The sequence below is a fragment of the Phlebotomus argentipes genome, unplaced genomic scaffold, assembly GCF_947086385.1.
Source record: "Phlebotomus argentipes unplaced genomic scaffold, Phlebotomus argentipes genome assembly contig_5, whole genome shotgun sequence".
Lineage (NCBI taxonomy): Eukaryota > Metazoa > Arthropoda > Insecta > Diptera > Psychodidae > Phlebotomus > Phlebotomus argentipes.
In genome coordinates this window covers 13,048,477-13,071,242 of record NW_026776165.1, presented here as the reverse complement: position 1 = coordinate 13,071,242, position 22,766 = coordinate 13,048,477, and the positions used below count along the sequence as shown (strand labels likewise).

Below are 22,766 nucleotides of genomic sequence, written 5' to 3'. Positions count from 1 at the left end.
TATGACACCACTTGGCAATCTTGGGGAGGCAAAACACATAGCACAACCCCACTCACTATCGCTCAAGGGCCTCTCATGATGCATTTTGGGTACTTCACACATAATTGATGAACCCCAGTAGATTTCTCAATTGCACACCATTTTCCTCAGCGCCACTCTCTAGAGTTTCCATCAATCTCTCAGAGGGAATCGAGCAGAAATCAAATTGGGAGGAATTTATCAGGCTCGCACTTCATTTCGCTCGAGCGTGGTGCAATCTTAAGCTCTTGAGGAATCATTCGAATTTTCTCAAAATCTTCCTGTATATAAATAATTGAAACTCTGTTGATTTTTGCGTAACAACATGGACAGTTAAGTTTTGAGCCATAAAAATGGCGAAATAATCCGTGCGAAACCATAATTCTCACCAGTATAAAAGAGTTCAGATTGCGTGGAATTGTCGCAGTGTGTCTTGACAGTCCCTGGAATCAACACCTGGGAGGTTGAGCGAAAGAGATCATAATCATCAAACCATGAAATACACAGTGCGAATTTTCTGGGCAGAAGCCACTAGCACATCTCTAACCTTCCCATCTTTCAGGTCGCTCTTCTGCTGTGCGCGGCCGTCGGCGCCCATGCGCGCTACTTCCAGGCCACTAAGGATGTGGAGCAGGGAGAGGACTACCTGTGGGACGACTCGCACGCCGAGGAGCCCAAGCGCTGGACGGGGCCCATCCACGTGCCTGTGATCAAGAACGGAGTGCCGACCGAGACGCCGGAAGTGCAGAAGGCCAGGGCGCACCTGGAGCAGAAGCTGGCCGAGGTCAAGAAGCATCCGGGATACCAGGAGAAGGAGGAGGAGCAGCACTCCGGCTGGAAGCCGCCTGCTCTGGCGAAGCCCGTGAAGCTGTATCACTTCGAGAAGGCGCAGAGCGCAGGACTCAGATGGACTGGGCCTGTGCACGTGCCCGTGATTGAGAACGGCGTGCCGACCGAGACGCCCGAAGTGCGCCACGCCAAGAACCAACTTCTGCAGAAGCACGCCGAGGCGAGCCAGCACTCCGACTCGGAGGCACAGCAGGGAGACTGGCAGCACTACGAGGTTCACGAGGAGCCCGCGCACGCCGCGCAACGCTGGACGGGCCCCGTGCATGTGCCGGTGCTGCTGAACGGAGTGCCCACGGAGACGCCGGAGGTGCAGAAGGCCAGAGCGCAGCACGAGCAGAAGATCTCCGAGGCCAGGAGCCACCCGGACTTCAACGACGCATGGCGAGAGGAGGAGCACGCTGCCCGATTTGTGGAGGCCAAGAATGAGCGCCACTGGAAAGCCGCTCAACGTTCCGGAGCTCACAAGTCGTTTTACTGATCACGCGACGGCGCCTCGCGATAATCTAAGAAATAAATGAGATTCTCTGTAATTACTTGTTTCACTGAAATATTTCAACTTGTGCCTTCTATCTCAGAAATTAGGGAGAGTACGAAATAATTAATTTTCTTATTGTTTAATTATATTTTTATTCTTAATTGATCGCGATATCATTATTCGTCGTACAATCTTTGTCATTTGAGCGTTTCGCAATGCCCTTTTTCAGCATTATAATGTTTAATCGTCAGATGGTTTGTGACAGACAAAGTGAAACACTGAACAGCGTATAATATTTGTCCCATTTCCCTTCTTTTTTGCATGGTATGATGAACCCTAAACGTTATGAAAGGAAAGGGTTTCATCGAAACTGGTGCTTTATAATGCGATGAAGGTATTATCCACACTAATAATCTCATGTGCAGGCTGAGCAGGTCAAGCATCAGAACATTAAATAAGGACTTAACGTAATGCTATTCAATGAAATTGTAAGCAGAAGATTGAATTTACACAAGCACTCAAGCGGCATTGTCTCAGAAACACTATAATTTATGCCTCGTTAAAGTGTTATGAATAGCATCAGAAAATACAACGTGACAATTATTGATCTCATCCTTCAAACTCTGGCCATGCATTGCTCAACACTTGTGATGCCATTGATTTTCACATCCACTCTTCCGCATATTAATAATTCTGTTCAAATGCATATGAATTTTTAAAATTAAGCTTGTCAATTAAATCTCTCTTTCAATTTCCCGTATTTTTTATATGATTTGCCCCTTTTAATATTTAAGAGAATTTATTTTTTATGCGGGTGGTTCTATAAAAAAAAATCCGCAGGAAAATGCAACAGTCTGTTTGGATTGCACTAATGAAATATTTGCATGAAAATCATTTGCCACGTGGAAATTTTTTGCACACACAAGTTAAAATACTATTTTGTGTTACATTCTTTATTAATTGCCATGTGGATATGTTGACCGCAATCGATCCGGACAAAGTTTATGAGGTGAATCAGAAACGCTGTCTCGCGCTTTTAATTCTCAAAAATTCACCAATTGCCTAATTAGTTGTATTGAATGGTTATTTTTGAGTGTTTCTTTTGCTGTTAGTTGTTAAATTATTAATTGACTGTGTTCTGGCCCCACTCCAGTGTGAAGAATAAGTGAGTTTTGGACGGTATAAAAGAGCCCGCAAGAGTGGCAAGAGGCACAGTGTGTGAACAGTCCTAGATCAGTCTAGGAGGTTGAAGTGACATCGAGTTGAGGAAGATACCAGTGAAAGATTCAACAATGAAGTGCTTAGTGGTTGCTCTGATGGCCATTGCCGTGGTTCAGGCCAATGTCATCATCACATCTCAGTTCCATGCCCAGGATGGACATCACGGCTACTCTTACGGGTACAACAATGAGAACAACGAGAAGGAGGAGTCTGCTTCCCACGACAGGGTCAAGGGAGCATACAAAGTCTCCGACAAGCACGGCGCTTTCCACAGCGAGGTGAAATATGATGTTCCTCAGGAGCATCACGATCACCACGAGCATCAGCAGAATCATGGCTTTGGACATCATCATCATCATCATCAGGAGCACGCGAAGCCTTTCTCCTACTCAATTGTCGCTGAACATCCCAAGCAACATCGTCACGAGCATCATGAACACCACGAACATCACAATCTCCACCATCAGCAGAACCACTTCAACTTCCACCATCAGCACAAGCGCTCCCTGTGGCACCACAACAACGACCACCAGCAGCATCTGTCCCACAACGAGGTCTTCCATCACGAGCCCACTCACCACTACGGCCAGGAGGAGCACCAGCACCGCTGGACCGGACCCGTCCATGTGCCAGTGATCAAGAACGGCGTGCCCACTGAGAGCCCCGAAGTGCAGGCTGCCCGGAAGGAGCACGAGCACAAACTGGCCGAAGCCCACCAGCACGCCAGTCACGCTGGTCACCACTACTCTCACGACTACTCAGGTCACAACGATCATCAGTACAACTACGAGAGCAAATACTCCTCCAAAGTGCACCACCACGAGCAGCCCAAGTGGCACGGACCTCTCCACCATCCAGTCATCAAGCACGGTGTTCCCACTGAAACCCCCGAAGTGCGCCACGCCAAGGCTCACCTCCTGAGCAAGCATGCCGAGGCCGAGCACCACTCTGGACACTCAGATCACTCCGACTACCATCACGGCCACGACTACAGTCACGATGAGCATCAGCATCACGGCCATGACTACAGTCACGATGAGCATCAGCATCAGCATCAGCATCAGCGTTGGACCGGACCCGTTCATGTCCCAGTAATTGAGCACGGCGTCCCCACTGAAACACCCGAAGTGCGCCACGCCAAGGCTCACCACAACGCCAAGCATGCCCAGGCCCACCACAACGGCCACTATGCCGAGCAGTACAACCACCAGGCCCGCTGGACCGGACCTATCCACGAGCCCGTGATTGTTCACGGAGTGCCCACTGAGACGCCCGAAGTGCGCCACGCCAAGGCTCACTTGGCCTCCAAGCACGCCGCTCACGGCAGCTCTTGGGGTCAGGAAGAGTACGCCCATGATTACCACCACGCGGGCGAGCACCGCTGGACCGGACCCGTGCATGTGCCCGTGATCAAGCACGGAGTGCCCACTGAGACGCCCGAAGTGCGCCACGCCAAGGCTCAGCTGCTGCAGAAGCACGCCGAGGCCAAGAGCCATCCTGACTACGACAAGGACTGCGACAAGTCCCAGGAGAGCCACGAAGTGGGATGGTACCAGGCCCACAAGCACTACTAACTATGAATCTGCATCCTCAACCAACCTTGTCACTCACTGTCGCGTCATTTTCTCCCCTCGGCGAGAGTCGCAGTGCTGAAATCTTGCCGACCGGACAGGATGATGGCCAGGATTTTCCGGAAAATCTCCCCCAAAAATGATGACAACCAGCAAAGTACATGGACAATGAAGCCAAGACGCAGCATGTGTCCCTCGCACAGGCTACCAACTGATCGGAAGGACACTTTGTCTGCTCCCAAACATACCAAAACTCAAGAATAAATAGATTTCTATATAGATTTCAATTGAGTGTCTCCTTGACGGCGCTTTGCTCTCTCGCTTGTTCAATTTGATAAATGCACTCGCACGAGACGAGATTCTGGAGCCAGTGAATTATGGCTCGTGCTTTCTCGTGTGCTCACAGAAAAGTAGGACACGCGCCCTGAAATATTTTAATAACGTGCCGCGATGACTCTAGACACGGGAAATATATGGTCGGCATGAATAGATAAATGTCACTATAAATTTGTTGGTTGGGATTTTATTAAAAAGAACTCTTTTGTGCAGCATGATTAATTTTATGTGACATTCAAACTGTGCCAAACAGAGGCTCTGCAGAGAGTGCAAATACTACTGCATTTGAAAAGAGTTGTGCGTATTGCTTGAGATTGGCATTAAGAGAAGTTGCTCTACGCTTGCAAAAAAGAAGTCGAAATGCATCTTTTGATATTTGATCTTTGCAATTGTTAATTTTCTCAATAACTTTTTCTCATTTCTCAATTTTTAATAATGAGAGAATGAATTGTGTTCTCAGGAATACTTCAAAAACTTTTCCAAAGAAGTTTGACTTTCGCTGCGAGATGTATGAACACTCTTGAGATTCTCTTAATCAGTTTAAAGGTATTCGAGTATGACGCAAACCGTCTCGGAACCCCTTTAAAGTGCCTCGTCTGTCTGGAATAAGCTCCAAATTTGAATGGTGAGTGGCACGAAATGGGTTGAAAAAGTGTTCCCTCAAATTGACTGGATGGGATCAGGGTGTATTATGCGATCTCAAGTGAATAAGAGTGGCTCCCATCTGAAAACCGAATCCCTTTAAGTATAATTAAATATTCATTCCCTCTTCTCTGTGTGCTCCCCATCATCTTTTCAGGCAATTTTTCAATTCGCTCCCTCCAGTCGTACTTCCAGTCGACTACTCGCGTGTGGCTGCGTATTTGCTTAGGTATCTGCCGGCATTCACCCACTCGATGGTTCACCATCTCAGTGTATTGTGCCCTGACATATGTAGGCACATGAAGAGCGATGAGGGTGAAGCGTCTGGCTCACCCTCGACAGCACAGCATCTCTAAATCAACATGCAACATCTTGAAATTGTCTCTTAGAGATGCTGTACATGGGAGTGAAGTTGAGTGAGACAATGGCAAACATTGACGAAATAGGCAAATATTCATTTGGAAGTTAATTGAAGGGGGGGTGGCGAATGTCCAGGAAATTTCATTTCCCCAGACAGCAAATTTAGCATCCAACATCTCAATTTGCATTGCTAAATTCATCGAAATGAATGAACGAAGGAGGGCGTGAAGCGACATTTTAGACAATTTCCTATTGCGAAATATTTCCACCATGTCTCGCTGCAAAATTGCAAATTGAATGACTGCCTCCGCCCGCCCATATGGTGCCCTAATTGCAGGGTGAAGCGGTGCAGAGACCATACCACCTAAAAGACGCTAATGCCAATTGATTTTGGTGGTTTCGCTGCAGTCAGAGGCTTTAATTACCAACCTGGGTTGTGAATAAAATTAGCCCGCACGGCCAAGGGAATTGACCATTGCGATGAAATTGTCTGTTGAGCGGGAAGAAAGTTCCACCAACATCCAATTACACACTGCAAATTGCCAATAAATTCATCTAATTGGCAGCTGTATTAATTGAAATGTGTGTTGAACTTTTGAGCATTCGCCCGCCCTCAGTCCACCCACTTTTCCCGCCAACTTTCGACTTTGCTGTCAGAGCATTTCACTCGCAATTAATTCATTTGCTACCCCATCGTTGTCATTTGAAATGGGGAGCGAAATGGCTTCTGAAGCTTCACATTAAAAGTTCGATTTTAGCACAATTGCACACAAATGGAAAACAATTAGCGCACAGTGAGAAATGATTGTTGAGTCATGAAATACCTAATGGAGTCTGTCTGAATATAATTCAAGTTTCCAGACATGCAACTGGGCGGGGCTTTGGATTGGGCGGAGTTTTGCAATGAGTGTCAATCAATTTTCTGTAACCCTGTTTCTCTTTTCTGCAACAATAAGAATATTCTCAATACCATTAACCCAGCATTTCAGCAATTATGTTACTTTCGGCATACTGAAAAGTTTCCTGGGAGAAAAACCAGCACCATCAGTGCCAAATATTACAATGGGACGAGTTGATGGGTGGAAAATTCAGTTGAAATTGATTTGGCATTTGAATAAATAGAGTTTTTCGTGCCAAAAATTCCCATGGCAAGACAATGACTGAGAACAATTGGAGTAGAAACATTCTGTGCTGTATTTCCTCGGACCTGAAGGCGCTTTCATTATCATTCCGCACAACTGTGCGAGGCTCTATCGAAAAATAACAAACGCTTTGTAATTAGTTGATGAGGGTTTTTGTTATATTTTAGCAATGTTATATGCTTTTGTTCACTTTCCTGTTGTGATTTCCCGAAAAATTTAAGTCTAAAATATCAAATTTTACCATGAAATATTAAACATATGAAAATCCATCATAAATATACCATAAAATACATTCTCACCCTCTCTTAATGTAAGGAAAGAATTCTTTTGAGAATTCCACGTTTTTTTGAGATTATGCCATTGTTGAAATCTCATTTTGGTGGAGAAAGAAATAAAAGAATTTAATATAGAAACCTCAGCAATTCCACAACTTTACTCCTTGTTTCTCAGATTTCTCACCGCATGATTCTTTTCAAGTGTGGTAATTATATTGAAAATTCCTCGTGAGAAACTTTTCCGAAGAATCCTCAATAAAATCCAATGATTCCGCACAAGAGATGAGTTCTGAATGGTGGAAAAATCTGCGAAAGTGCTGATGGTTTGTTGAGGTTCTCTGAAGAAGGAGAGAAAGATTAATGAGGGATTTCACCGAGACGAGATATTTAATTAGACGTTCAGTATTTCGTTTGTTCATTTTTTGCTTTTAGCATTTCCTCAGCGAAACAGGGAGACAAATAAAAGTGTCAAAAGCTGAAGCCATCAAGAGAAAAGCGGTGAAGAAATTCATTTTCATGGAATTGTCGTGTGTTGAAATGAAGAATTCTATAAATTACTTCACCCGCCCTCGGACTCTCGCTTCTCGAATGGTGTGGATGGGGGATGGTAAAGAACAAAAAAACAACCCTCGTAATCTGGCCATAAATAAAATTACAGCAAATTAGGAAGTCATTGAAGCGTTATTCCATGCCATTTTCTGTAACTGCGCACTTCTTGTGTGGCATGAGGACACAGCCACCATAAAGTGTAATGGAAATTGCGACAATGTAGTTTGATATTATTAATAAGAGACTCGCATGGGGACGGAAGGCTCTGGAGCGCAGGCAAATGATGTTGGGATGAATTAGTCTGCTTTTCCCTTCGAGTCATTCAATTGATTCAATTTGTCAACGCGATGAGTAGCGAATAAAGCACTTAAAGGCTTTCTCTCGTCTTCACTTTCTCCTTTCCATGGATGGGAAACCCCTTTTCGTCGCCGCGCTCAACACACTCGAAGCGCACACGCCTGAGAAAAGCCAGCCAATATTGAGGCCACACAGTCACTGAGGACAAATAATAAATATATAGAATATTTCTGCAAGAGAGATCTCGGTTGGGAAATTGATTTTTTTTCCTCCTTATACACTACCTCTCAGTCTTTCAGGCCCCATTTGACCCTGTACCAATATTCACTCCACCTTTTCCGAATTCCCTGGGAAAAGTATAGAATATTCCGCCCGACAAACGTGAAAAAGAGGACAGAGCTGAGAAGTGTGTAGATAAGGCATTTTTTTTTAAGTTTAATTGCTGCGTTTTGAAAACAAAAATGTCATTTTGGGGTTTTGCAATACTTCCTGATGTTGACAAAAGCCGAAGATTTCCGCAGAGCAAAAACCATTTTACATCACTCTTTTCCTTACTCCTTTCTCATCAATCTCTCATGTGCAATAATGCCAGTTGTTTGCTGTTCAACTCAGTTGGAAAGTGTGTATGTGAAAGAATTGTGACAATATATATGAGTTCGGTTTGTTTATTGTCTCTTTACTCCTTTTCTCCCAATCTTCGACCGACCACCCACCCAATTGTGTCGCCTCCTTTTTCCCATGGCCACTGCAGAAGTGATGGGAAAATCGACAAACACTTTCTCGCTTCAGTGACTCCCAATGGTGTGACTTGGGCTGGAGGCCCGGATGAGTTTCCCGTGAAGAGTCTCCGCATGAGATATGGGACCCAGGAAGGATGTCAGAGAGGAGACGTCCGATCGCCACTATGGGGGTCATTTGGAGTCAGGGTGGCCCAACCCTTGGTGTAAATTTCATGTTTACTCTCGCCTCAGTGCCGGAACGGGCGTCATGGACAGGAAAAAAGGCCGGAGGACTTCATTTGGATGGCCAGTGCAGAGAAAAGGAAGTAATTATGGAAATCTTAATGGGGGGAATTTCACTGCGGGCATGTCAAAGGGTTGCAAAAAGTAATTCTTTTCCACCCACACAAAAAATTCCTCCGGAAGCCCTCCCCTTTTGCCCCCCCGGCCATGGTGTGAGAGAGCGAGAGAGAAGGGACGAGAGTGGAAGTCTATTGGGGACTCCGAGTAAAGTGGGTGCAACTCTTTTTCTCGTTCAGCATGGCGGAGGATTTCTCATCACAGACAGAATAGCATTAAGGTATTGCCATAGTACCGTGAAGAATACAAATGGTGAAATAAACCATGGCTCAACATCTGCAATTTCTTGTATTGTCTCATGTCAAATTTTTCGGGGAGAGTGCAGAAGAGATGCCACTTGAAACGATGATTAATGGTGGGACACTTTGGGATTCAGTCCTCCCATTTATAAGCCACAAGCCATCCGCAGTGGGTGGTCAAGTGATGGGGGTTTTCCCGCCAAAAAGCCACACACGGAAGGATTTCCGAGTGTGACATTGACTGGAGCCAAAGACTAGCGAGAATAAATGGATGAGATTCTATCATGAGATTCTATCATGAGCTTCTCGTGCTTGGCTTTTTCCCTTAAAATGTATTGCAAAAATAAAATTGTATTGCAAGTTGTGTGAAAACTAATCTACCTGTAAAAATTTCCCTGGGAAATCCATTACAAATTTCGTGGAAAATTGTGTGGCAAGCTTGCAGGCCATTCTCACCCAGGTGGATCACCACAGAGTGCAGAGTGCAATGAATCTGGAGGAAAATTGGAGTAAATTTTGCACCGGAGGGAAATTACATGTGAGTGTCGAGCTGAGCTGTGAATAAATGAGAGAGAGAGAGAGAAAGACTGTCACTCTGTGGTGATTACCATTTGTCATTTGCAGTAGTCATTTGAAAGTTTTCACCATGAAGTCATTGGAGAGACAATCCTCCTGCATCTTCCACGAAGAGACCATCAACAGCTCTCCGCATCAGCTGTAATGGTTTTGTCAACTGTCACAGACACACCCCGTGGCCACGAAATTTATACAAATTGCCACCCCGTGGAAGTTGGACTGTGTGTCTGCATGTGCTCCCAAGGGACCCCGAGATGAGAGAACCCCTTCGCCGCCCCGGGGTGATTTTTAAAAGATCATTAGTAGAAGCCCTCTGCGATTCCCAGTGGACCGCAGGCGAAAAGTTGTACCCAAGACAGAGTCGATAAGGATGGCAATAATAATTAATAATACAGTGTAAGTTGGCCCAAGTCATCATAACTTTGTCATCAGATTATGCCAAATTATACATTCAGTGTCTTGCTTTTGCTAAACCGAGTTAATTCTTCACCGTCCGACTCACTGTAGTCAGAACTTATTCCCCGGGGGCAAGACTCCTCCCGGATCTCATCAATTTTGCATTCAAGAGCATCACACTGCCCAAGTCTTGCCTCTGTGGTGTACGATAGAATGTAATGGGTGGACAAAGAAGCTCTCAGCGTCTCTGTAGCTTTCGAGAAAGACACAAACTTTCATGTAAATCTATTAGATTACTTAGAAGAAATTTGGTCGTTAAAGAAGTTTTATATTACTTGAAATTTGTAAGTTCTAAACAAGACATTAGTTCCCAACAGAACCCAAAAATGAGTGCAAGTCATGCGCTCAGAGTGTTGAAAAACCACTAATTTGGCATGGAATTGAATACGAGGAATTCATAAATGAGAATCTTGACTCTTTGGGGGAAACTCGAACTGACCACAGTGGTCAAATGAAGTCACGTCCGTCCGTCACAGAGACTGAATGGAATCTCAGTCAAAGGGGAGTGAATAGTGGCTTCCTTCGTCTTCCTCAAATGTCCCCAATTGGGAAGCTCACACACACATCGATATAATTATCAATGATTCTCGCCAAAATGGTGATTGGTGTCCATCGGAAAGGGTGGCCTTTTCATTGATATTAGAGAACGAAAGGATTTCAGGGAGAAACTTTTGCCATTCACCTCAATTACCTTTCCCCAGGATGAGTGCAATTTCATGCTCACCCTGGAGGACAATTTCAGCCTCCATCCCCATCACCCAGTTAGCACACAATAATCTCCAATTAGTTTTATTTCATTGCATGAATCCCAGGAAGCATTTTCACCTGCAATTTTCCCTCAATTGCCCAGGAATTATCTGTCTGAATAAACTGGAAATTGGGTTGAAATTCATCTCACACACATGTAGAAAAAAAAATTTCTCGATTTCTCTTACCAAAAAATTCACCGACAATCATAGTCAAATATTTAAGTGGAATTGTTCACGTTCTGGTGAATGTAAAAATGGCTAAAGTCGTAAAAATATGATTCAGTAAATCGTTCCCCGCAGATTCATGTACTCTCTTCGGTCTCTGTGAATGTGAGAAATGGTCAGAGATAGATCAAATGACTCCCATGTGGAGCATGTGGAGCGGATACTCTAAATGTTCAGAGAGTGAGTGGCTCATAAGAGAAATTCACACCATATTTATTATTTCGTACAACTCGCCCGAGGAAGCCCTCGAGTCGCCGTTGAATTTAAAAATGAAAAATACCAAGACGAAGCCCAAGTCTTTTCACGCACGCAGCCCATTAATCATTTTGGGTGTTGTGAAAGGATCGAGCGTCAGGGGAGAAATTTCAACTCTGTGTGAATGAACCTCATCCATTTTCCAATGCGCTCCGTATGGCTGGTGGATCCGCTCCAGCGCCCAGGGGTAAATCCACGAGGGCAACGACGCATGGCCATAACTTTGCGACAAGGCGAACCATCCAATTGTGCCCTGGACGATCGTATCGTTGTTGTAAAGAAATTATTAACATCACCTCGTGCCCTCAGCAGAAGCTGCGTCCCTGGCGTTAGTCAAACGCTGCGGCAATGCCACAACCCATCAAATGCTCGTATAAAATCAAGATTCCATCCACATTCTCGGTACACACACTCACACATCGCTCGGGGGACGCCCAGGGTGTGCGGGAAAAATTTATTTTTATGATGATAACAAGGGTGCGAGGACCAAATTGTCATTTCCTCAGTGGCGCACACACACGGGGTGTTTGTGTACAAGAGAATGTGTCTGCAACTCTGGGGCGTATAAAGATTGATGATTGATGGCCCAACAATTACATTATATCGTCACGGGGATTTTTTTTTCCAGGGGTGAAACCTCTTCTTCACAGCATCCATTTATTATAGCCACCCACAAATGTTCTGACACTGAGAATTTTCCATCTGGGATCACTTTCAAGAGGCACCGTCAGTGGGTGGTTTGTCACCGTGGGTGGCACAGGAGCGAAGCAGCTCAGAGATAAGTTTATAATTCAAATTACAAGATTGAGACCTCGCGAATCTTAGAGAGATCTCTTGAAGGAATTCATAAAAGGCGAAACCAGAAGCCAAGAAGTGTCATTTGAACAAGAACTGCGAAGAAAAAGCCTTTGTTTGAAAGTGTTTGACGAAGAATGTTTGTGAAATATAAGAAGATTAACGGATTAAACAACCTAAAACCTAAACACAAAATTACATTACAATAGTGTATTCAAATAGAAACACTTACAGTGAAAGAAAATTTATTGAATTGCTGACAATGTGAAATTTACTCAATTTTCAATACAATTATAATTTTTCTTCTTTAATCAAACTGGTCGATGTAGTTCAAAAGAACGCGTGAAATTGCACACAAATTATTTTCCGAGAATTCGATAGAAACAGAAACGATTGATTTGCATTGCTGAATATTAATTAATTTCAGATTAATATTTGGTCACAAAATGTTCTCTACACTTTATTTTATACGTCACTAATTGTTATTTCTGATATTTTTCAATATGTGTTGTTGAAAATATTTCAACGGAATTTGAATAATTGAGCGATTGCTTTATATAAAGTACATTCAAGTGATATGGACACACGTTCATAAACACAAACATCCCATTTGTGATGAATTAAATGAGAAATAGTCAAAGAGCTATAAATGAAAATACTTTTACAATATGAAACGTCAATATGAACTGTATTAATTTTCGGCAAAGACTGATTTAGGTATAAATAATACATCGGTTGCGACAATATTTATAATGAACATTCCATTTCATTCAGGTCTCTGCCTTTTCATTTCGCGATTATTCATGAGCAGAGGCGAGGAAAATGTTTCTGTCGTGCCTTCATTAGTGGGAATTTTACACCCTCGGGAGAAGTAGTGGTAAAAAGCATAGTGAAGTGTTTATTATGCATTTTTCCACCGTGAGCTTGTTTTCTTTCATTTCAACTCTTGGCATCCAGTGCAAATAGATGAGTGAAACGTGAGGTAATTCTATTCATTCGGACCTCCTTTCTTCAATTTCCAAGCGAAAGATGGGCGCTAAGCAGAACAATCTTGCGGTGTAATGAACAGATTTTTCACCAGTTGTGCCGTGAAAGCACTGCAAAAGTCCCACCCTCGTGCATGTCAATGGGCGCGCGCTGGGTGGGTTGAATTGTGCAAGCTGCAGGTGTCGTGGCCTGAAGTACACCCCCAGTCATGAGGGGCTGTGTGGGATTTATTTGCCAGACGATTCGCAGTCTCGACATCCCTAGAATTCCACCCTGTGTCACTGTAAACTTGAGGTTTTCAGCATGATAATATTTTCACATTGTACCACAATATTTGGTACCACCTTTGCTGACTTTGTGATACATTCTGGAAAGTGGGAGGGAAAGAGCAATAAAACTATGAACGGAATACCTGGAATTTTAAACATTTTAAAAGCTCTCCTGCACAGAAAGCTTGTTCACCTCACAGAGCTTTGATGAACTTGTGGAATTTTCAGTCCACAGCAGAGAAGTGTACTTTTTTTCTATAAACTCATTCTGAGAAGTGATGCTACAAAAGTCAATGGTTCTGATTCTAATCAAGGGCTTTAATGTTTGAATGAAGATTGAACGACATTCGACAGATTGCACAGCAACAGATTTAAAAAGCCTTGTAAAAAGCTTTTGAAACTATTCACTTTGTAAATAGATTCATTGGAAACGGATGAAAATCCATTTTTAAAATGCACAGGAAAAAAGAGATAATCATAGTACTTCATGCAAAAACTACGCGTTGAATTGAAATGAAGCAGTAAATGGCTATCAAACCATTCACTTTGTAAATGTTTTCTGTTTATACTGTCTTTTTTTTGTAATATGTTGTCTATTGCGGGAATGTGTGCTTCAATATGTGAATTCGTGATGGATGATTCAGGCAATAAGTTGAATACAAATTGGAGGGAGCCGCAAAAGAAATATTCCTTGAGTTGAAAGAGAGGAAATACAAGAGAGCAGAACACATAAAGCTCCCCACACTATGAACTTCATCTGCGGTCTGGAGGGCAATCGTTGGAAATTCACCCCGAAGGAATTGTTCGCTGTGCTAGAAGGCAGCATATTAAGTTGATTGCGCCAAACAATCCAGAAGTGGGGGATGCATAATGTTCTGCGAGGGGTGGTCTCGATTACCGATATATCTTCAATGCGAGGGTGGAAAATCACAATTGCTAAGAATATATTTTAGCGTATATTAAGTGCTGCACGCAATTCTTGAGCTGTGATTTTGTATTCGCCGCCTGTTTCTCGCCATATATAAATTCAATATCCAATTAGAATTTTTCACTGAAATCTCAACCATCTCGTGTTCATTGTTTTTTTTGCCGTTTGTTAATTACATAGGATTTTTCAGTGGGATGGCAAATGCACGCTGTAAATCCTCTCAGTGCGCTTTTCGGACAGTTTTGGCATGCGAAGAGGAGAATTAATAGTGTCGGGATACTTTATTGAATTACGAAGCGATACCCAATGCGTATAATAACACTCTAATGTGGCAATTTATCTACCCAATTGACTCGATAGTAAATGACCTGTGCCAACCCCGAGAGACTCATTTAACCCTCTCACCCATGATCGATCCACAATCGTGCTGCTGCCCCACAATACTATACGATAAAAATATGCCGGGCTCAAGTCATAAATAAGGCAGAACATTATAAAAATTATTTATTAGCGAATGATTGCATGTTGGCGTCGAAACCATTTTTCCGCCATATCCAATCCTGGCATTTACATTTTTTTTTCACCCTCCGCGTTGGGTGGTGAGAGCGGATGCTCAATCCCATGGGATAATGGGTGGAATTTTATGCGGAATGCAGTCAATTGAATTGTAATTTTTGCTGCTTTTTCCATTCTCCCTTTTTCGACTCCAATTCTGTTTCTGGGTGGATGGCAAAGAGCCCCCCCAACTTCCGCAGCGAACACTATTTGGAGAGTGGATTGAAAAATGAGAAGCTGGAAGTAAGAACCATCAGATCGCATTGTATTATGGGTAAAGTGGATCCCCGATGAGGAGGATGGAATTGCACAGAATTCCCCATTGGCTGTGATGCTGATGCCACTTTATAGTGCAATTTAATGCCATTAAAGGAACATTGTATGATCTCTCTCTCTCCCTCTTCCCCGCCTTGGCGCCCAAGAGCCAGCGATATTGTTTTGCAATTTAAAACTTTCATGAATAAATGCAATAACATGTGTCCTTTTCTGCCAGTGGGAATTGATTTTACAACTCTAGATGAGAGACAAAAACGCTTCAGATTTATTTAAAGTGTTTTAATTAGAATGTATGGGGTGAAATTGTCATAAACTCTTCTCACAACTGACCCAGAATGCAATTGAATGCTGAACAGACAACCTAAAGGAAATTCCTTTGCGCAAAGTATACGAAACGAATTTCTCTTTAGACAAATGGAATGTTTTGCAACACACAAAGCTCATGAGCAAAAATTAAACTTCTCTACCAAATTCTGAACAGTTAAACATATTAACATAATGCACAATTATGGAAAATAAGATAAATCATTAAGAAATACTTCTTTTGTCTTGTCTTTCTCTCTTCCTGGCTAACGATTTTTTTTTCAATTCGAGAGAGTGAGCAAATATCATTAAAATGCAAAACGGGAAAAAGTCTATGTGGATCTCATTTATTTCTCGCGCGTAAAAGTTTCGCGCTGTGGAAAGTTTTATCTGCATCAGCGAGGTGAGATATAGAGCATAAGCTTTGACGGAAATACAAACCCGTGTGGTGCCCAGAAAGTGATGAGCATGACGATGTGTGAATAAATACACCGGATGTTCTCCTGTGAGAAATCAATTTATATGTATGAAACGATATAAATGGAAATTTAGCAGGAAGCGAAAAATTATTTCTGTATTTCCTGCCGCACGTACACACCCTGTGAACTTAGGAAAACTTCTAGGCGACGGCAGAGTATGAAAAGCTCGTCACTGAGAGCTTTTCTCCAATGACTCCCGCACGCCCCAAGCTGAACCCCTTTTCAAACTTGCGTTCACACACGACGAGAGGGTGAGTGGGATGTGTTTGGATTACACGATATGAAATGGTCGGGGATGAAGGCAAGTTTTTGGCATCATTGAAAAGCGTCGACATTAAATGAGATTTCCCGTTTTTATCGTGGAAATTTGAGCCATTTTCGGAAATGAGAGCTGTAAATTCTTGTTTCTGTCGCTCTCTAAATGCCACTCCATTCCATCCGGGGGTGGTGATGCTCCGCCAAGTGTGGAGCTCCTCCAGAGACAGCAATTGCACACTCGCACATGCCTCTTCTGCAGAGCGCGTCCCTCAGCATGGGAATATGGGTTTCGCTCGACACGAGGCTCAACAGCACAAATTGATTTAGGTCCTCGAGGCCTGAGTGGCTCGAATTTGTCACAGTTTAACTGTTTTCTTGTTTCAACCCTCAATGTTGGCTCTTTTTCTAGTACAACAATCTGTGTGTGTGTGTGTTGCTGAGAATCAAGCGTGAAGCGGACTTGAGCCATGATATTTGATTAAAGGGATGTTTTATGCTGCCTTCTGCACTTGATTTCATGAGTTTTAAGCATCTGAACTTGATACTATTCGATATTATGCTGCAAAATATCACACCGACAATATTGCTCAATCTCTTTAAAATTCAACAGAATTACAGAGCATCTCCGCAGGGATTGTGCAATAAAAATGTGAAAAGAAAAAGGATGTGACAAGCAGAGGCTTGGCAGTGTTTGTGCAGTAACAATTGCGCTTTATTGACTGGCAAAACCATGTTCGGGACGTTGAAAAAAGCCCCATGCATTGCCAGACAAACAAGCTCAGAATCACGCTCGTCGGTGTTGATGATGCTGAATAGACAGAGTGACATGAAGTGGTTTCAACTTGTGGTTTTCCTTGGTTGTGCGGTATTTCGGTTTGACTGCCTTTCAGATGCATTTTCGCCGTCAACATCAAATGGGTGAGCAAAGTCTGAGGACAGCACACTTGGCGCAAATGTGCTTATGCACTATCAAAATCATGGAAAAATTTTTAATTAAGTTTCAAGCATTTCCGCCTTGTGAAATCGAATGCCTACAGGAAAGTGTCCCAGGGATTATGCTGAAGCAGACAGCATATTTTGGTGATAAATTCAGTGTGTCTGCTGTGACGGAGAATTAGTCAAGGAAGGATTAATTTCCCTAGAGTCCTCTATTCTCCTTTGTGGTCACTTTTAAGCTCGCAACCCTCATCCAGAGTGCCTGGAAGAGGGACTCCAAAATGCTGTGTAGCATTTAATTTCCCAAGCATAATTCTGTGCGAGGGATTTCATATAAACTGAATAATTAAATCGAGCAAATACCACAATAAGTTTCTGGACACTTTCAGGTAGATGAGGAGTGTATACTTCACGAGGGACGGGCAAATTGCTTCAAGGGGTATAAATTTCCTCAAGAGCGCACTGAGAATCCAGAAAGAGGGCCACTCACACCCCTCGCCGGCAGAGCTTTAAGACAATGGAGACAAATCACCAGACGGGTTCAATCTCGTCAAGTTATTTAACGCACAGTGATACTTGATGAAGGGTCTCCCAAATTGATGGTACACCGAGGAAATAAATACTCTTGGGAGGAGTGAATTATTAATTTGTGGCTGCTGAAGCGTCTTCCGGTCTCAGACTTTCTTGTATTCTCAAATGAGTTCTTAGTCAAGCATTCTGGTGCAGTTTTTTTTTTTCACTTTACGGAATTTTTATTATGGACATGATCAAAGATGCTAAATGCATAGCTTCATGAAGTTCTAAACAAATTATAGAAGTTTGCACAACATCAAAGGTAAATATAACTAATTAGAAATGGGGGATAAGAAGGCTAAAGCTGCCAACAAAACGATTGTTGTGCAGTAAATATAATGTGTGATGTTTAAGTAACTTTGTACTTTCTGGGAAATGTTCAGAAAGTGATTTCCAGGAAAATCAAGAAAATTAATAGAGAGTTACTCAAGAGAACGACTCTCTTTAATTTCGAGGAGCTTTAGTGCAAAGTCTCAGTGAATTTTGGATGGTGCACTTATGGCGTGAAATACCTTAATCTCCTGCAGCGTGTCTCTGTGGAAATTTAATGCATTTCTGCACATGATTCAATATGCTGAGGAATATTGTGACTGTGAGGGTTGAAAATTCGTCACCCTCGGAGGCATTTTGAGCACTGCGTCGCAGAGTGAAATTGCTTCAGCTATAAATCATACCCAAAATCTCTCTGAAAGAACCGAAGGGGCGATGAATTCCACGAGGATTCGGCAATATTGCAACCGCAGAGAGCAGATGATTCCATGGTTTCCAACCATAGACACTTCCCTGTGCAATTGCAAAGATGATGGAGGAATTTTTTTTTCCTGGGGGAAGCATCAGACACCCCGAAGATGGGTGTTAAATTGCGCCATGCGGCTGAGAGTGGGTGTGGAGCGAAAGATAAATGCGAATTAAATGTGCCGCCATAGCTATATGGAAATTTATGAAGCATGTTGCACGGTGAAATATGAGCGCCTCCTGTCTTGGGATTTATGATTTTAATTGCGCCTCCATAGGATGTCCGGTACACAAATTTGCACTCCATTTGCTTGATATTCTCGCTCCCTCTGGACAATTTCCTCTTCGCCATCTGCCCGCCGCATCTCCGTTTCGCATGTCGGACAACTTGTGGATCACTATTGCGAACGCCTTAATTAAAGTCCAACCCCAACTCTAAGTGGCCCCGATAACTGTGGGTCAAGACAAGGAGAAGAGCCGCCCTGGAGTGGTCAACAGAGCGGAAAGATGGAGATTGTGGCTATGCTTGAATGAATAAATAGCTCCCATTTTCAGATTTCTTCCTATAAATCTGCATTCTACCTTTCATCCATGTGCTCTGCTTGGATTCTCTGAAGGACCGTTACTCAATTCAAACATGCAAACGCCGCGAGGTATGCAAAAGGGAGAAATTTCACTGAAGGGTTGCTAAGTAGCGAAGAAAGAGCTTAATTATACAAATATTATCCATTCAGTACAAATTTAATCCTCAATTTTAATCAAAACATCGTGCTTGTGTGCAAATAAATCATGCACACCAAAGTGGTGAATTGTCGAAGGGGTGCTTGTGGCTTCTGCCACGGACATTTCCGCCCACAGTTGAATTGCTCACGTTTTGCAGGGTGCATAACGATGTCTGCAAAATTAATGGCATTCAGCTTTACGTCAGCAAGATGCAGTATTTAAATTTTCATTTAAAGCTCCTTCGCAGTGCAACATCTGCAGAATCCACTCTCCAATTCGCCTAATGGCACAATTGACTGTTTGGTGTGATAATGAAAGAATAGGGGATAAAAATTGAGCGCTTCCTATGCACCCTCTTGCGTGACAAAAACATATTCGGCTATAAATCACTCTGACAATTCGCTAAACGTTTCAATTTAATTAATGACAAAATTGGGAGTTAAAAGCATTAATGCGTCTGTGAGTGATGTTGGGTGTTTCCATTGTTGGAGAAAATAGTCAAATCATTGTCCAAAATATTATGCATCCAGGGTTGAATTCTGTAAAGTCATCCGTGAAAATGTTTTCTGCATTGTAAAAAAAAACACTGCGATATTCGTGGAAATCCTGGTAAATTTTGCATAGAATAACACCCCTGATTTTGTTGAATATTTTTATAAAATTCCACCCTCTGCAGCGGTGCAAAAATATCCAGGGGTGGCACTGTGATGTACGTGTGGCAAAGCATGATGAGGTGAAATGAATTTTCATGCTGTGAGTATAAACCTATGTTTTTCATGCTTTAATTAAAATGATTGATGGCTTAATTAATCAACCGGTGGTGGCTTTTCTTATCTCGCGCCACTTTCTCTGGGGTTGGCAACATTTTGCATTTTGCACAGCATGGAGAAAAAGGGGGCGCTCTCGCGCTAAAAGTCACACACACGAGTTGGAACTTTTCCCCCTTGCAAACTCTACACATTCTTCAAAGTTTTGCCAACCCAAAAGTTTTCACTAATTTATATTCAGTCACAATATTTTCATCAGACGCAAACTTGGGTGGATTTATTGCTTCATCAAATGACACAGCCTTTCTTCGTGCCGAACAGGATATGTAGTTCGCGCGAGATCTTCTTATCTATCAGATTGTTTGTCACAGTCTCGTGATTCACCCTCCGCGCCGCTTGCATCAGTTTTATGCCCGGCCGATGAACCAGGAAAGCATCGCTAAGGACATGAAATTCGTAGTCTTTCACGCACAGCTGATAGCCCTGCGTCATCTTGTCCCTCTTGCCCTCCCAATTGAGGCGCTCCTCATAGTAGGGCTCGCGATTGGTGCCAATAAAGATGGGCTCCCAGTGCTGGAAGCTCCCTTCGCGCTTCCCCACGACAAACACTTCCATCCTGGCGCCCTCGGCAGTCGCCTCCCAGCGACTCCTCTCCGGTACGGCGTGACAATTGGAGCAGATCTTTTCGTGGAACAGAATGGCGTCCTTCGTCTTCAGCATCTGCAGCAGTTCGGTTTTGTTGTCCGGAACACGAGCGGTGGCTTTCACTTCAAAGACCGGCAGCGGGAAAACTCTGTGAACAAGACAACTTGTATTGTTAATAATCCTCTTTTCTCTTTGGCACACTTTTCGTCTCACCTGGGCTTCTTGTTGCGCAATGGACCCTCATTCCGGGCGATCATTTCGAGGAACTTGGGCACCACCTCGAGGCTGGGATACAGCTCGATGTCGCTGGGGAAGACAAAATGAGTAATGGCGGCATCTCGGGCGACATTCCTGCCCACATTGATGGGATAGGTGAGCTGCTTGAGAGTCTTGAACATGTCCTCGTGCTTGAAACTCTCAAATGGCGCTACTTCTGGACACTTGAAGGGCGCCGCCAGCAGATCCTCCGCCCGCGGCACGGAGATGGGAATGTGATCGACGTGGAAGAAGATGTGGAAAGTCATGAACCTCTTCAGCAGCTCACCATCGTCACCAGTGCAGTCCCTGAGGTACCGTATGGAGTCAATTGTGGGCTGAAAATCAGTTCCAGGTGCGAAGAGAGACATGCCCACGGGCGCTCGCCACCTGCCAAAACATTTACATTGTCAGAATTTGCCCAGTAATTTTTTCGGAGTTTTTCAGCACAAACCTCTTGACGAGTGGAATTGCATTGTCCAGGAATGTGAAGTCACCGTGAGTGGTGTAAGTAATTGATTCGTAGCAATCGATGTTCCCATGCGTTGCTCTCACGTAATTCTCCAGCACCCAATAGTTTCCACGCTGGTAAGTTCTCGACAGATATTGCTTGTTATCACAGCCCAGCAATTCCCTGTATGTACGGATTATCATTAGAGCGCCAATCGAAGTGTATCTTATCGTGACTGCTCGATTGTGATATCATTTGTTTTTGCTTGTGGGTTGAAATGAAAACTGCACAGGTGTTATCGCAATTGTGCAAGAATCAATACTTTAGGGCTGTGCGAAGTCTCGAAAAAAATGAAACTTATACTACGGCAGATGGTTGTGAATTGTGGTGAAACTTTCGCATTATTCCTTTCATGATATGAAGCAACCTTATCACAATTCCTTTAACTCACTTCAAATCCGCCAAGACATTGTCACTCAAATGAGTGGAGTTCTGCGGAATGTCCTTTGATATCACTTCAACTGCACTTTGTGTTAGAACTTGAGGCACATTTGGCACATATTCCACAATATTTGCTTCCGCTTTCTGATTTGTCGCTAGAATATAGAGTCCCAGCAAGGCAATTATTGCAATTGGCAGCCAAATTCTCACGCTGATTGCTTTCATTTCGGCACTTCTGCATAATCTCTGAGCACTAAACTTCACCACATCATTATTTCTGAGAATTTTGTAGGAAATATGAGAATATTCACTCATAAATGGCACAGTATGAGGAACACTATAAGCAAGACTTGCGATGTGAACTTCAAAGTATAGATTAATCAGCGTGTCTGGGCGAGATATTGAACTGCTGCGTTATCATTATTTTGTTGACACAGAAAAATCAGCTGAATATATTTTAGGCAATATCTAAAGTGTACGAAGCAATGGCGAACTAGTACAAGTGGCTTTAGTCAAAAGAACTCTATGGATATATTAATACTGTGTAAGGCGTTTTTATGCTCTTGTTTGTATTTTGACGTTCTACAGCTTATTCTGCATTATTTGGCTGAACTGTGCCATTTCACAAATAGGAAGAGGAAGTGAAAAAAAGGTGTCACAGAACAGAGAATCGAATTACAAATAAATAATAATAAGAGATCGTCAGCAACGTTCAACCAGATATTTCACCACACAAGTGAACAGTTGGAGTAATTTGAGGTGACTCTCTCATGAGGTGTGTGATAAGAGACTGTCTTTTCGTCACGACACCTGATAAGATCCCCATAAGCAAGTCTTTTCGAGATTCACATTGGAGCGGAAGTGTTTGACGGCAAAGCCCTCAATATGAAGTGCTTCATGTCACTGTGAAATATCCAATAAACTTTTATTGTTTGTCAGCATTTGAGAAGAAAAAATTCATCTTATCGCACATTCTCAAGACTTGAGATATGAAAGTGAATTAGTTTTTCCACAAGCAGAGCTTAATTTCCATCGTGTGAATCATTGTCATATTTTTGGGATTTTTCCACAATATA

At 43.1% G+C, this 22,766-nt stretch overlaps 3 protein-coding genes across 8 annotated transcripts; 2 read left to right on the top strand and 1 right to left on the bottom strand.

Moving 5' to 3' along the window:
• Window positions 1-512: 512 nt before the first annotated feature.
• Window positions 513-1,491, top strand: LOC132256072 (uncharacterized). The gene is made up of 2 exons (XM_059752255.1): window positions 513-524; window positions 581-1,491. The coding sequence occupies exons 1-2, from the start codon at window positions 513-515 to the stop codon at window positions 1,343-1,345; spliced, it is 777 nt and encodes a 258-aa protein (XP_059608238.1). The 3' UTR covers window positions 1,346-1,491.
• Window positions 1,492-2,634: 1,143 nt separating this feature from the next.
• LOC132256071 (histidine-rich glycoprotein-like) lies at window positions 2,635-4,137 on the top strand. The gene has a single exon (XM_059752254.1). It carries the CDS (start codon window positions 2,635-2,637, stop codon window positions 4,135-4,137), a length of 1,503 nt encoding a protein of 500 aa, XP_059608237.1.
• A 15,944-nt stretch (window positions 4,138-20,081) lies between these two features.
• Window positions 20,082-22,466, bottom strand: LOC132265896 (beta-1,4-glucuronyltransferase 1-like). Of its 6 annotated transcripts, none has more exons than XM_059766686.1 (5): window positions 22,370-22,466; window positions 21,701-22,027; window positions 21,253-21,432; window positions 20,757-21,188; window positions 20,082-20,691 (listed from the first exon to the last, which is right to left on the bottom strand). In XM_059766686.1, the coding sequence occupies exons 2-5, from the start codon at window positions 22,003-22,005 to the stop codon at window positions 20,187-20,189; spliced, it is 1,422 nt and encodes a 473-aa protein (XP_059622669.1). In that variant the 5' UTR covers window positions 22,006-22,027; window positions 22,370-22,466; the 3' UTR covers window positions 20,082-20,186. The 6 variants fall into 6 exon arrangements, with proteins under 6 accessions (XP_059622669.1, XP_059622671.1, XP_059622668.1 ...); XM_059766688.1 differs by having other exon boundaries at window positions 21,701-21,967; window positions 22,408-22,441; XM_059766685.1 differs by having other exon boundaries at window positions 21,701-22,136; window positions 22,370-22,421.
• Between the last annotated feature and the right edge of the window lie 300 nt (window positions 22,467-22,766).